Source organism: Osmerus eperlanus, chromosome 14 (assembly GCF_963692335.1).
Source record: "Osmerus eperlanus chromosome 14, fOsmEpe2.1, whole genome shotgun sequence".
NCBI classification, from domain to species: Eukaryota; Metazoa; Chordata; class Actinopteri; order Osmeriformes; family Osmeridae; genus Osmerus; species Osmerus eperlanus.
The window spans coordinates 486,501-502,770 of NC_085031.1; the positions used below are offsets into that span (position 1 = coordinate 486,501).

A 16,270-nucleotide genomic window follows, 5' to 3' on the forward strand; every position below is an offset into this window, starting at 1 on the left:
ACGATAACTTTTGTGAGGCTCAGTCTGGATATCATCTATGGCAATTTTGAAGAAAATTCGACCAAAAATGTAGGAGGAGTAGGGAAAAAACGCGTTTCCTTAATCTTTATTGTACAGACAAATCCAATATGGTGGCCGTTATAGCTTCTTGAGGCTTTTTTATTCCTCATGAGAAATAAGGCATATGTAATGAATTTCAGAATTTTGGGACTTATGGCCTGCAAATGGCATCAATTTGAAAATTGACATATTGGGGCGTGGCCTGTAGCGCCACCTATTGTCTCACATGGCCCATGTTTGGTATGGTAGTTACTAATGGTCTTCAGTTTCAACATGCCAAATTTCACAACTTTTTACGGTACTGGTCTAGGGGCTGCCATTGACTCCCATGGGTAAAAAATAATAATACCACCAATAACAATAGGGTTCTCCTACCGGAGGAACCCTAAATATAGCTGCAGGCAGCAATGGCGGGTTCCTCCTCAGCATTGCAAACCATTACAAAATTGACATGACACAGACATGTATTTCATACATGTACACAACATTTCAAGACAATTGGATCAATGGCTGATTTGAAGTCATTTTTTGAAATTCTTCACAAATTGTCACTGTAGAGAAATATCCATGCTGCCGACATTATGGGTTCTTGAGACTTCTTTGTTCCCCATTGGCAATAAGGCATGCGTACCAACTTTTAGACATTTTGGACTGACAGGGTTAAAATGCCACCCTTTTGAAAGTGACAACTTTGAAGCGTGTTCTGTCAGGCCACCTGTGCTCTGGTCAGGCCCATCATGCAGAGATCCATTCTTTAAAAGCTTTGATTACAACAATAACTTTATGAAAGTCAGAATACACTTTAGTAAAGGACGTGTGTAGTTTATGTACTACTACTGCTTGCTCTGCCCACACACTTTCCCCATCCATGCTGTTTCCCTCTTTGCCAGTGCGGGTGGTGCGGTGGCCGCATGAGGTTTAGGTGTAGTCCAAAAGTTGCCTCCCACAATCAAAACATATTAACCGCAACATTGTTTTCAAACTTTCTCAAAGATGGCTTGAAAACCACAGATATTGACTCTCTTCTTGAGTAGATCTCTTTCCAGAATCTCAGTCAATCCAGAATCAAGATTAGCCTCATAGGCAATTGGTCTGGTCTAGGGCACAGCCCACGTTCAGCTCCTTGCAAGTATAGCCTGTGATAGTAAAATGGCCGACTCTCTGTTCCCATTAAACTACACAGCATGCACACTCAAGGTGACCAACAAGATTATATTAACTAACAAACAATGGCCGGGTTTCCCAGATTCGTTAAGAAGCTCTTAACGCTAAGAGCTTCTTAAGAGCGTTCTAAGAACGCTCTAGAACGCTCTTAGAACGCTCCTAAGAAGCTCTTAGCGTTAAGAGCTTCTTAACGAATCTGGGAAACCCGGCCAATAACATTACAAACATCTAACTGAACGAACACAACAACTGAAATCCCTTGCGTAGCTGTTGTTTTTTTAACATGCCGCACTGCATGCTGGGTACCCAAGAGCGCTGACGCTGATTATCTAGCTGTGCTCCGAACTGCGTGATATGACGAGATGCTAGTGGTGCGCTGAGGTCTCAGAGTCTCCTGCCCGAGTTCAAGTTCTGCCCGATTAGCAAGCTATTTTTACTAATGTTTTGTTAGCAATTGAATGGTAATGCAAGCTAGCTAAAAACAATGTTAGTTAGCTTGGCTAAACTGGTTTTCATAGCAACAGAAATCAACAAATCAGATAAGTCGAACTTTATTCAGAAATGGGGGGATGGCGGGAACATTAAAGGTGTAGGTACAGTAAAAGTGAAATGGAACGCGTCTTTCTGCCTTGAAGCTGCGTGCGCATCAACAAGACCCCATCTTTATGTAAAGATAACATCCAAGCTAACAATTTCGCCAAATCTGACTGCAGCATTGTATACCATATGTACCGTGTTATGGTTGTTTGAGTTAAACAACTTGCTAAATGAATTAAATGTCAAATACAACTATAAATGTATAAAAGAGAGTTCCAATCAAATCTGAATTTGTTTTAAACCTAGAGGTTTAAAAGGTTACCTTTGCCTAAACTGACATGCACCAACTCAGAGAACTGAGTTTCAACAGCCATTTACACATTTAGTCTCTATTTGTTACTCTATTCTTAAGGCATGTTTAACGTAATGTCTGCACCTCTCTGTCACCAACTGTCTCTGCAGTGGGGGCTTCACAGGGTGTCTACAGGTATAAACAAGTTAAATGTAAGACCTTTTAATACCACTTCCAAATGAAATTAAAGACCAAACTTACGATGGAAATACAAATCAAAAGTGGAAATATACAGTCATCTTTCCAAGTAAACACTGATGTCTGTTCAATATGAACAGTATGGTAAAATGACAATAATCGGTTGAGTTTAAGAACATTGACTAAATGTGTGTAATGCGGAAGGATAACACAAAAATGTAATTGCTGTCCTAAATTATACTTATTATTACACTAGGGTGGAAATGGTGGAGCAGAAACTAACAATTCCATGAATCCCATGGAAACAAAGGCAAATGTGTGAGATGTACTGATGTGGAGCACAAATGCTCCAAGAAGCAGTACTTCTCTTGAGTGGTTTTTATTCAGATGAATAATCATTGGATTCAGGTCAAAAGTCTATCACTTGAACTAGTTTCATCACTTAAGACACAAAGTCAGCAGCTTGGCATACTGGCACATGGAAAGGATTAAACATTTAGACTTTCATCAAAGTAATGCTGGCTTGTCCTTTTTCATCAATGTCCTCAAAAAAGCAGGCTGCAGAGCTACTGTGTCTGTGGGGTGACTGTCTCTGGAGGGCTGGCAGGCAGGGGCAAGCAGGGCCTGCAGGCAGGCAGGCAGGCAGGCAGGCCAGCTGGATCAAGCTGTTCTGGGGTCAGGGCTGAAGAGAAGCTGTCCAGCTAGAGAGGGGTAGTCCAGCAAGGGGTCTGTGTGGATCTCACCATCCTCGAGTCTGTTGCATCCTCTGTTGAACTCTGTTGAGCAGGCCTCTGCATGACCCTCCAGACCTGTCAAAGTGAAGAAAGGGTCCATGTCAGTTGTGAAAAATGAAGCTTTTCCCATCTACACTTGATACAGACTTCAGTTTTGACTGTGAAATGCAGTGTCATTACTTGAACTTGAATCCAAATGTGTTGACCTCATGGAGACCCATGCAGTCACTCAAAACACAGGTTCGATTCCAGGCTCTGGCAAGAGTATTTACCTCTAAACTGGTCAATATATACACATCTGACAAAAGACCAGCTCGACCTTTGCTTGTAAACAGTGATTCTGACTGTAAGAGACCTTTAAATAGCCTGACTTACCGAAATTGGCAAAACTAGCCTGGCTAACGTAGGTCGCTTTCTCAGGGCATATGACGAATGAAACAGGCTCGCCTTGAAAAAGTCTCCCTGCCGCATAGCGCATAGGCTTATTACAAAGACTTTCACGCCAAAAATCACCATTATGAGCCGACAGGTCTGTGGGGAATTGCTTTTTCTCCTAAAGGCTGCTCTCCTCGACCTTTTTGATGAACAATTCGCCGAGATGCAAAATGACTCACTAATTAAAAACACAGAGGAAAAAAGCTAGAGCTACAGTAGCTACTTTTCGAGTTTGGTTTTCCGTCACTTCAGAATCACGATCTAAAAGGTCTAAAAGTGCTAAACCTTCACCATAATTCAAGAGTAGTGTACTTTCACAAACCCAATCATTAATTCTAGCTTAAAATGTGTAAAACCAGGACTTACCGAAAGTGGCTGCCTCCAACACGGCTTTCACGGGAGACGACTTTCACGGCACACGGGAAACAACAATGGCCGCCGAAAAATAATTTATATTCGTAACAGCGAGCTGCGATTGGAAGCGAAATGAAACAGGGGCTAAAAAACGAGGGTGGGGGCTTGGTCAGCACACATTTTCAAGAAAGCATGCGTGTGTCAAGGGGCTCTGGCCCCTTGTGTGTGTGAGAATGTGGAGCACGCGCGCACAGGAGCAAAGGGAGAGAGGATTTGGGGAAACAGCCCTAGAAATTAGCCAAGCATGCATGTTTCAAATATTCACTAAAAATCGAGTTTTCATGTTACAGTCAACTTTTTCTCAGATTTGTGTACTCAACATTCTCAAGAGTCTTCATATGAACTAGTGATTGAATCAGAGTATCAGTTTTTGGCCGGCGGATGTGTAAAGCATTATTTTAGCATTAGCAATAAATTTAATTTGCTTTATATCAATCATTTTTAGAGGTATGAAGTTGCCTTTGCACATGGTAACATGTTGTAGTGTCTTCCACGTGACATACCAAGTTTGGTGTTGATATCTCAAAGATTTGCTGAGATTTGACCAAACGTCCTGTTTGGTTGCTTTGTTGCAGATTTTGATTGGCTCTACCGGACAAACGGTTTTGAAAATCAGAAATCCCTACGATAACTTTTGTGAGGCTCAGTCTGTATATCATCTATGGCAATTTTGAAGAAAATTCGACCAAAAATGTAGGAGGAGTAGGGAAAAAACGCGTTTCCTTAATCTTTATTGTACAGAAAAATCCAATATGGCGGCCGTTATAGCTTCTTGAGGCTTTTTTATTCCTCATGAGAAATAAGGCATATGTAATGAATTTCAGAATTTTGGGACTTATGGCCTGCAAATGGCATCAATTTGAAAATTGACATATTGGGGCGTGGCCTGTAGCGCCACCTATTGTCTCACATGGCCCCTGTTTGGTATGGTAGTTACTAATGGTCTGCAGTTTCAACATGCCAAATTTCACAACTTTTTACGGTACTGGTCTAGGGGCTGCCATTGACTCCCATGGGTAAAAAATTATAATAATACCACCAATAACAATAGGGTTCTCCTACCGGAGGAACCCTAATAAAACTAACAATAACAATAGGTTTCCTCCTTACGGAGGAATCCTAATAAAACTAACACTAACAATAGGTTTCCTCCTTACGGAGGAATCCTAATAATAAAACTAACAATAACAATAGGTTTCCTCCTTACGGAGGAATCCTAATAATAAAACCAACAATAACAATAGGTTCCCTCCTTACGGAGGAATCCTAATAATAATAATACTAACAATAACAATAGGTTTCCGCCTTACGGAGGAATCCTAATAAATATAGCTGCAAGCAGCAATGGGGTGGCCAAGCAGGTCAGATGACCCAGAAGAAACTTTCGACATCCTCAGATGAGTGTTCCAAGTACACGCAGCAAGTTTGGTGTGAATCCATCAAAGATTTGCTGAGATACGACACAACTTTCTGTTTGGCGGCTCTGCTGCCGATTTCGATTGGCTGTACCGGACAAACGGTTTCGAAAATCTAAAATCATTTTGATAGTTTGTGTGAGGATTGCATTGACTATAGTTTGTAGCTTGACTTCCTTTGCAGTGGCTTACAGTCTCGCTAAACAGAGAATCAGAGATATGACAAGCTCGTCTGCTTTGGCTGGATTCGAACCTCTGACGTTGCCGTTGCCAGGACACCAACTTATCCTAGTGAGCGATTCTCAGTGCTGCAAATCACAGTTCAGTTACTGGGTAAAAATATAAGCAGTTTTTCCTGTGGCAAGCGGTTGTCTGATTTGGCCCAAGTTTAAACAGCTGTAATTCAGTCCTATTTTGACATATCAAGGTGATTGTGGTCTGAAGATAATCTGTCCCAAATTTGGTGAATATTTGATACATTTTGTAGGAGGAGTAGGACAAAAACATTTTATTAATTCAATCAAAATGGCGGCATCAATTCGGCTGGTATCACAAGTTAACATGTGTCAGACACGGGATCGCCCCCCTAGAGGTTAGAGGACACATCTACAAAGCACAATAAATCTGACTCTTCTTGAGTATAGATCCCCTGAGAATGAAACATTATCATTACCATTATACTGTTAGACAGCAACTGTGGCATACCTGGCTTCACTAAACAGATAAACCAGTATCATGACATGCTTGATGACTGTGGCTGGGTTCGAACCTATGACCTTGCACTTCAGAGGAAACCGTCTTATCCCAGTGAGCTATTCTCACTCTAGGGAAATGCTGTGTTCAGTTACTGTATAAAAAAGTAAGCAGTTTCTCCTGTGGGAAGCGTTGTCAGATTTGACCCAATTATAAAAAGCTGTAATTCAGTCCTATTTTGACATGTCAAGATGATTGTGGTCTGAAAATGATTTGATTACATGTCCATGAAAATAGGAACAACGGCGAACGAGGAGTTGTTTTTATGAAAATTCCAAATGGCCGACTCCCAAAATGGCAGACACGGGACAGTGTGATATATTTCGACTTAGTATGCCACATAGAATCAGAAGAGACCAATCTTGTGATTTATGACAAATCTGTTCAGAAGTTATGATGCAAGAAATCCGATGCATTGGCTAGATGTAGCATCACTATATCTACAAAGCACAATAAATCTGACTCTTCATGAGTATAAATCCCCTGAGAATGAAACATTATCGTGACCATTATGATTATACTGCTTGACAGCTACTGTCGCATACCTGGCTTCACTAAACAGATAAACCAGTATCATGACATGCTTGAGACTTTGGCTGGATTCAAACCTACGACCTTGCACTTCAAAGGAGCCCGTCTTATCCCAGTGAGCCATTTTCAGCGCTGGGAATTGCTTTGTACAGTTACTTTATACAAAAAGTAAGCCGTTTCTCCTGTGGCAAGCGTGGTCAGATTTGGCCCAAGTTGTTGCCCCAACAGCTGTAATTCAGTCCTATTTTGACATGTCAAGGTGATTGTGGTCTGAATATAATTGGGCCAAATCTGGTGAATATTCGATACATTGTGTAGAAGTAGGGAAAAAAGTTTAATTCATTCATTCAAAATGGCGGCCTGATCAATTCGTCTGGTATCATGCGTTAACATGCGTCCGACACGGGATCTCCTAAGATATCACGAGACATAGGAATCACTTAAATACGACAAACAAAGTTTGACAGTTATTGGTCATAACAAAGTTTTGCCTATTTTAGCACCCCCTAGAGCATAAATGACCCTACCTTTTTCGGACCTCTTAATAACAGGGTCATGAATCCATACACCAAGTTTGGAGTCAATGCATCAAAGATTCACTAAGATATGACCTCACTTCCCTTTTTCCGGATCAGTTGCTGAATTTGATTGGCTGTAACTAACAAACGGTTGCGAAAATCAAAGCTCCAGGGGATAAATTTTGTGAGGCTTGGTCTGAAGATCATCTGTGGCAATTCTGAAGAAGATTCGACAAGAATTGTAGGAGGAGTAGCGAAAAAACGTATCTCCTTAACATTAAAAATGGCGGAGAATCTATATGACTGGGTATGACGTGGGTTGAACTTGTCTTGATCCAGGGAATCCAATGATAAGTCATTTTGGAAAATGCGGCATATGGTTCAAAAGTAACGTGTGTAAACACACCTTCAAATTTGACCCATTGGTGGCGCTAGATGGTTGGAATGGGAGACATGAAACTTGGTGAAATTGATGAGGGGACTGGTCCCAAAGAGTGTGCCAAATTTCACAACTTCTGACCATGTGGTTCTAGGGGCTGCCATAGACTCCCATGGCAGAAGAAGATGTGTAATAATAAGAATAAGAATAAGAAAAGGTAGAAACACTCAAGGTGGCTTCGCCGCTTCGCGGCTTGGCCACCAATAATACCACCAATAACAATAGGGTTCTCCTACCGGAGGAACCCTAATAAAACTAACAATAACAATAGGTTTCCTCCTTACGGAGGAATCCTAATAATAATAAAACTAATAATAACAATAGGTTTCCTCCTTACGAAGGAATCCTAACTAGAGAGGGTACAATTTCTGGGGATATTGTAGGGTGTGCTTGCTTGCGTCGGTTGCACAGGGTCCGTTTTTTTATGACATTTTTACAACTGATATTTCTGTATATTTTATATAAAAATGCATACTTATTATTTATAAAGATTACATAGATTTAAAAGCATGTTTATTTCAACGATTGAAAACAGATGCATCATAGACCACTGTAGTATGTGTTCCCCGGGCAACAGAGGCTAATGTCATGATGCTAATGCTTCAGTGAAATAGTAGACTACCGTTTCCGAAAGTAGATGTGGGCCTACTTCCTTAATAATATCAGCTAATATTGTACATTACATTTCACAATTGTGTTTCACATCACAAAGTAAAATGAGTAAATAGTTATCACCCTGGCCTCTTTGCTTGAGGCGTTTCTGCAGCTGCCTTGCAGTAAAGCTATAGTTAGCCTAGCTATACCCCAAGTTAACAGATGCGAAACAAATGTTCTGCTACAGGTAGTCACGCGTTTTCGTGACGTTAGTGACGTAAGTAACGTCAGTGACTGTGGCTAGCAAGTTAGCCACCGTTAGCTTCACTTTTCGCCGCAAAAACGTAATTTGAACTTAAACCATCCAACGGAACGTAAATAAAAATACAACCAACGCAATCGCTACCAATACGAAACTTTTGACACCGCCGTTGTCTATGTAGTTCAAATATTGACTGAGGCTTAGGGGGGCAAAAATAAATAATAATAATAAATATATATGTGAGAACAAAGGTTGTGCCCTTGCCGAAGGCGTGAGCACACCCAATAAGAAAAGGTAGAAAAACTTAAGTGGCTTCGCCGCTTCGCGGCTTGGCCACCAAATATAGCTGCAAGCAGCAATGAGGCCAAGCAGTCAAATGACCCAGAAAACATTTTCAAAGCAGTTCAGAAGGTGAAATTACACAAAAACATTTTGGACATTTTCAGAATATGGGTCTGAGTATACATACACCAAGTTTGGTGTCAATGCATCATTGCAAAATTGCTGAGACATGACCACACTTCCATTTCTTCCCGTAACGGGAAGTTTCTAAAATAATATCCATCTGATAACTTTTGTGAGGCTCAGGTTGGAGATTATCTTGGTCAAATTTGGTTAACATTGGAAAAAATGTGTTGGCTTCAAAATGTTTTACACATTTTGAAAGTGTTTTTCACAAGAAACAGGAATTACTTCATTAAGGCAAACACATCAACAGCTATTAGCCTAAATTCATTTCTGCTTCCTGCAGTTTCCTCCAGTAATCATGTGACACAATGTTTTTGTTCTTCAGAATGACTACAGACCTGTCGCCTTGGTAATTAAGTCTTTTGAGCACCTAGTGCTGGCACACCTCAAATCCATCACAGACCCTCTCCTGGACCCCCTGCAGATTGCCTACAGCGCTAACAGGTCTGTAGATGATGCAATAAACACGGCCCTCCACTTCATCCTCCAGCACCTGGACTCTCCGGGTTCATATTCCAGGATCCTCTTTGTGGACTCCAGCTCTGCTTTCAACACCATCACCGGATCTCTTCAGGGCTGCGTCCTTTCCCCTCTGCTCTTCTTCCTGCACACCAACAGCTGCACCTCCAGTCAGCAGTCCATCAAACTCCTGAAGTTTGCAGATGACACCAGCCTCATTGGGCTCATCTCTGGTGGGGATGAGTCTGACAATAGGTGGGAAGCTGACAACCTGGTGATCTGGTGCAGCCAGAACAACTTGGAGTGCAATGCTCTTTAGACAGTGGAGATGATTGTTGACTTCAGTAATAATCCAGCCCCACTTAGCCCTATCACCCGGTGTGACTCCCAAGTCAACACTGTGGAGTCCTTCCACTTCCTGGGCGGCAGCTTAAGAAGTTCAACCTGCCAAAGACAATGATGGCGCACTTCTACACAGTATGGAGTCCATCATCACCTCCTCCATCACCATCTGGTACGTTGCTGCCACTGCCAAGAGCAGACTTCAGTGTATCATCCGCGCTGCTGAGAAGGTGCAATCTGCCATCCCTTGAGGACCTGCACCCCTTTAGGACTTTGAGGCGAGCAAGGAAGATTGTGGCCGACCCCTCCCACTCTGGACACACACTGTTCCAGCCACTCCACTCCGGCAGGAGGCTGCGGTCCATCAGGACCAAAACCTCACGCCACAAGAACAATTTCTTTCCATCTGCAGCTGGCCTCATCAACAAGAACCAGGACACCCAATTGACACAAACTAACTTATAAAATACTGAGCTGGGGCTGTTTATTTAACTATCATCTCCAAAACAATTGTACAAGTTAGCAATATCAAATGTCCATATTGTTCAAATATGTGGAAAAAGACAAAAGCTTTCATGGGGTGTACTTACATTTTCACGTTACTAAAGGGCAAACACACAACTTACCTTACTGTATCTGAAAAAGAATATGGGATATTTATTATTGATGAGGATTGCACAGATTAATTTATACAACTCATTTCTGGCTTCTTGTTTACAGGTGAGGCATTTTGCTGCCTAAATAGCTAGCTGAGACTGACCAAAAATACTGGGTGTTTTATATTGGAAAATTGCTCTTGATTGTCCAATGTTTCTTTCAGCCTGTCCAAGACGGCAAATTGGATTTTAATTCACACATTAAAAACAGGTAGGACTTTTTGGTCAAGGTAGAAGTGATACTAATCTGGAAAATAATCTATTCCTCCTACCTACTTTTTTAGGTCCAGCTCCACACATGAATCTTTGCTTAGCAGTGGTTTAATGCGTCCGTAACATAAAACTGCAAATGGGCCTGTTTGTGCAATTTCATTCCACCGTTATTTAAGCATGAACTACAGTTTAACCACACACAAGCATTTTATGTTCTGAAGTAAACCTTGAAAAACTGTTAAATCCTGTCATAAGTAAAAACAATACGACTGGTTTTGGTTCCCCCCAGGTTATATTGGTGTGGTGAACAGGAGCCAAAAGGACATTGATGGGAAGAAAGACATCAACGCTGCCATGGCTGCTGAAAGGAAGTTCTTCCTGTCCCACCCAGGGTACAGACACCTTGCAGACCGCATGGGTACACCCTACCTCCAAAAGATTCTCAACCAGGTATGTGTTTATGAATGTTAATGTATGTGTATGTTTACCTTCTATACGGTACATCAGTAGCTACACACATCGAAGTGTATTGTCAACTTCCTCTACCATTCTAGTTCTTTTAAGCATTCTCGAACATCTGTGTCATAAAAACTATGCAGACAAGGATGGGTCTTTTATTGTGAGGATGGTCCTTGCCCCTTGTCCTTATTCTTTCGGAGCCCCAGTGGTGGGGCTATTTTGAACATTTCAAAATCACAACGGAAATAGCGAATTTAAGGCTATTTCCCTCCTATTTACTGTTAAAGTGCTGCCAGGTGAGTGTTCAGCCTTTTTCTTTCCTGCATTCCAAGGCTGTGATTTTCTTTCCTATCAGCAGATGTCGCAAGGGCTCCCCGTATGCGAGTCTTCTGTTACTCAGACAAAGTTTAATAAATAGTGTATAAATATAACTAATATGTATAGTTTATACATATACAGTACCTTATTTTTCGGAAATAAAGCTGTGGTTTATACCCCGATTTTACTTTTTTTGTGGTGGTGAGGCTTATATTTCAGTGCGGCTTATTTTTATAACAAAACAACAGTAGAAACACTTTTTTTGTGAATGATATTTAACCCGTTAAGGAGTAACGTCGCACATATGTGATCGTTCAAATGCAGGTCTCACAGCGTAATGTCGCACATATGCGATTTAGAACATTCTAACTGAATATTTTCTGATGGACAAAAACTATGCCACAAATGCTTTAATATGGCTTCAAAATGTACTAATGAGAAGGCTAACAAGTAACACTAGCATGGTAGTAGCATTCCTACGAGTATTATGCTAGCTAACTTAGCCCGGAAGCTAACTAAAGCTAGCTTGCTACCGTTACGGAAAAATAACTTGCGCTTTGGGGACCGTCGGAAATATTTTGTACTCTAAAGGTTATATTAGTTAATTCCCGGGGAATAGAAAACATACATACGCATTTACTTACTTTTGTTTTCAAAGTGTGTTACACAACGGCATGCTGTAAGATCTGTAAGATCATTGCTCGGTATCATTGCTCCCGTATCAAGTGCGGCACATATTCCAGTGCGGTTTATACTCAGATTTACAGACACAAAGCTCCCAATAATATAATTATATGCAGGGTTTCCCCCAGGGGGGGGGGGGGATTGAAGGACTCGAATTCGAACGATCACATATGTGCGACGCTAGTGCTTGTAAGGAAAAACAGAGATTGAAGAATTTTTATGTTTGCTTTAAATAGCCTGAGTAACTCTTTGTAGACTGCTTTAGAAATAATGTTGATTTCATATGTTATCAAATCTCTGGATGTAAGACATGGACTGCATGTTAAGACTGGATGCATGTTATTCATGCAGAGAAAATATAGAGAGAACACTGAAATGGTAATGTTTTTTTCTTCCCCCTAATGTGCTAAACAAACCGAACCGAAACCCATAAACCGCAATACAGACCGAACCGTGGGCTTGTTGAATTGTTGCACCCCTACTGTAGACTCATGACCCCTAACGGCGCTATAAGTAGGGAAGAGAAGATCATAACATATGATGAACACAGGTACAAATAACTTATTGACGTAAAGTTAATTTGAAATTAAATGGTTAATTAATTTGATATGTAAGATGGTTTGGTTTAATTGAAAAGAATAGTTTAACTTAAAGACAGAAAATAGGAGTTTGGGTCTAGTCTTGAAATCTAAATCAAACAGATCTTGTGCCATCAATATTCAACATATCACATCCCAAGGGGGAAGAGTGTAAGACTATAGTTTTGTTTTATCAGGGTTGATCAATGTAAGATGTCAGTCTCTGTTGTGCTCATCTGAACAAGGTCTTGTCAAAAGATTAATATTCAAAGTTCTTTCACTTTTAAATCTGGATTGTGAGACTAAGTCTGCATGATTTCAGTCGGCATTCGCAATGATAATTGGAGTTTCTTGGTTAACAATCCTGATAACGCTTGCAGTCATCTATCCCTTCAGTTGTATGGGAACTCAGGTTAAAGATCCTGTAAAGTGAATTCCATGTTTTGCTTCTAAGTACATTATATATGTGTGAAATGAGTTCCTGAAAGCATGTGCAAAGCGCTAAAACTTTGTCACACTGAAATGTGGAGTTAGACCGAAGAACAGTTTCTCTTCCGTTTTCAGATCAGGTTTTAATGGGCGGAGCCCAAAAATGCCCTATATACGTCATTTCGCCCCATCTACGTCAGATCACTGAATGGCTCCTCCTGCTGTACTGTTATTGTAGCTTACATCAGCTAGCTAGCTAGCTTCAGGATGTCTCCCACCACCCGCAACTACGTCTTCCCTGGATGCAAGAACTCCAGCTGCGCTGCAACGCCATTTAAGTTCCCTGTTGATAATGAAAGGAAAAATAGGTGGATATATGTTGTGAAGAGCCACGCTCATGGAAAGCTTTGGATAAACTCCAACAGCCGCCTCTGCGCCACTGACCATTTCACGGCGGACAGTTTTAACATGGACCAGACACAGACGGGGTTCACCAACACACGGCTTCTCTTGCAACGCGGAGCCGTACCGAGCATCGCCCCGCAGCAGTCTTTGATCCAAAGACTCATACCTGAAGACCCAGTCGGGAAATGAACGAATAATTTCTGTTTCCTCTATCTACCAGTATTGAGCATATGCAGGTCACGTGAAAAATTATCCAACGACTCAGTTGGCAGAAGAACGAAACATTGATCTGAAGACACGGTCGGTAGGTGAGAGATTCGTTCCTTCTTTCGGGTACCAGTCTTTGGATAATTTTTCACGTGACCTGCATAGGCTCAGTACTGGTAGCTATAGGAAACATAAATGATTCTTTCATTTCCCGACTGGGTCTCTGGGTATGAGTCTTTGGATCATTTTTCACGTGACCTGCATTGGCTCAGAAGAGGAAACAGAAAGGATTTGTTTACCTCATTCACTTTCGCGTGACTAGGTTTAAGACATGAATGATATTCGTTCACAAGTAATAATTACAGGTTTTGTTATTTTAACTTTTTTACAGAACGAGATTCAAAGAACCGAGTCAGTAAAATGATCAGAATTTCCCATCACTAATAAGTAGTGCAAAATTGAGTTTTAACGGTGGAAAAATAGGTAGGCTTAGTAAAGCTACCACAGCCTACTAGTTTTGCATTTCAACCACGTTTCTTGCGATAACACCAGCCTGAGTTGTATTTTTTTGTCAGCTGAAGGTATATGCAGGTTCCAAAATGGTGTTGACTTGACTTATGTACTGAACCAGACTTGTATTATTTTACTTACTGTAATATAATCCTAAACCGTGCAACGATACAGCGACGCACCACACAAGCTTGGGTTGAAATACATTATTTAATGTGACATTACTTACTGTACATGCTTAAGTTGCTTAAATGTATGATGCGCTTGTCGATCAGTCTTCCTACACCACGACACGATACTTGCTGAGCAACAGCGCAAACACAGGAATACAGTTAGCTAGCTAACTAACGCCAAATAAGTTTAGTAGAGGAGACCTTCGTGAACAGATTGACATCAAGTTTAAGCTGTGGCATATAAGTGGAGGTTATAGTAGTCAAATAGTTTCGCCAATTGAAAAACGAATTTGGGACTTTTGATTTAAGTAAGGGGAGTCCCAAAAATGTTCTGTTGCCGTTTGGCTTCCTAAAGTTTAGGTTAAACCGCGGTGGAATTTTTTTTCTTACCAGTGTCTCGCGTACAGCGTTGCTACACTGGTTTAAAACCACAGGTAATGACATTTTCACCAACAAATCGTTTATTTGTAATTTAATGTAATAAAATCCTAAAACTAACATTTATTTGTCAGGAATGTTTATTTTATCAATTGAAAACAGATATCACAGACCGCTGTCGTATGTATCGGGAAACAGAGGCTAACGTCATGATGCTAACGCCTCAGCCGCAGACCGTTTCCGAAAGTAGATGTACTAGCTGAATAACATCAGTGTATATCATATTGTACATTAGATTTCACAATTGTGTTTTTTTAATCACAATGTTAAATGAGTAAATAGTTATCACCCTGGTCTCTTTGCCTGTGGTGTTTCTGCAGCTGTCTTGTCGTATTAGGTAGTTAGCCTAGCTATCTCCCAGAAGTTAACGAGCTGCTAAACTAATGTTCTACTACAGGTAGTCACGCGTGTTAGTGACGTTAGTGACTCGTTCAGTGTTTCCTATAGGATTTTTTTTAGCAGTGGGGGCAGATTTTGAATTGTAAATGAACAGCAACAAATGTATGCTTTTAAAGATCCTGTAAAGCAAATTCCATGATTTGCTTCTCAGTACATTATATGCATGTGAAATTAGTTTCTGAAAGCATGTGCAAAGCGCCAAAACTTTGTCGCACTGAAATGTGGAGTTAGACCGTTGAACAGTTTCTTTTCCATTTTCAGCTCAGGTTTTGTATAGGCGGAGCCAAAACCCGACCGATCTACGTCACAGCGACCTATCTACGTCAGATCACAGACGGTTGCATTCTGTTACTCAGCTGGTACGATGCAAAGACAAAGTAATTAAACCGTTAAGGAGTAGCGTCACACATGTGATCGTTCGAAAGCGGGCCCCACAGAGTACCGTCACACGTGTGATTCTGAACATTCCAACCGACTATTTTCCGATAGACAAAAACTATATGACAAACGATATAGTATGGCTTCAAAATTTACAATTAGGAGGCTAACAAGTAACACTAGCAGGTAGTAGCATTGCTACGAGTATTATGCTAGGTTGCTAGGTAACGGAAGCTAACTAAAGCTAGCTAGCTTCCGTTTTGGAAAAATGACTCACTCTGGTGGAAGCGTCGGTAATATTTAGAACTCACTCCTTAAAAGATTAATACATAAAACACTCTGAGACTGCAGGTAGGTCTGTTCTGATATCTGCAATTGATTTAGCTAGTGTTGCTGTTGTTGCTAAATTCAATACATTCGAGGGGGCAGAGATTCAGCTCCTTCAGGCGACACGCCCCCCCAGTCTCAAGCAGAGAAGACTGCTAATTTTCTCACGATTTCAAAGCCTAATTTAACATACTTGTCTGTGTTTTTTTCCCATTCGAATTTGGATGGGTAGTTAACAACACATTCTTCTGTGGTGTGATGAACTTAAACTCATTTTCAATTCCACTTTACAGGATCTTTAAAGGTCCCATGACATGCAAACATTAATATGAGTTCCCCTAGCCTGCCTTTGGTCCCCCAGTGGTTAGAAATGTCGATAGGTGTAAACCAAGCCCTTGGTATTCTTCTTCACCTTTGAAAAAATGAGAGCTCAAACGCTCGCTTTTGAAAATCCCCTATTGTGACGTCACAATAGGGAAGG

At 41.0% G+C, this 16,270-nt stretch overlaps 1 protein-coding gene across 1 annotated transcript in view; it reads left to right on the plus strand.

The window, feature by feature from the left end:
- dnm1a (dynamin 1a) overlaps window positions 1-16,270 on the plus strand; it is a 286,115-nt gene that overhangs the window by 104,757 nt on the left and 165,088 nt on the right. Inside the window, exon 6 of the mRNA XM_062478483.1 lies at window positions 10,774-10,934. Within this exon, the coding sequence (XP_062334467.1) occupies window positions 10,774-10,934 (161 nt within the window). The remainder of the gene's footprint in view (window positions 1-10,773; window positions 10,935-16,270) is intronic.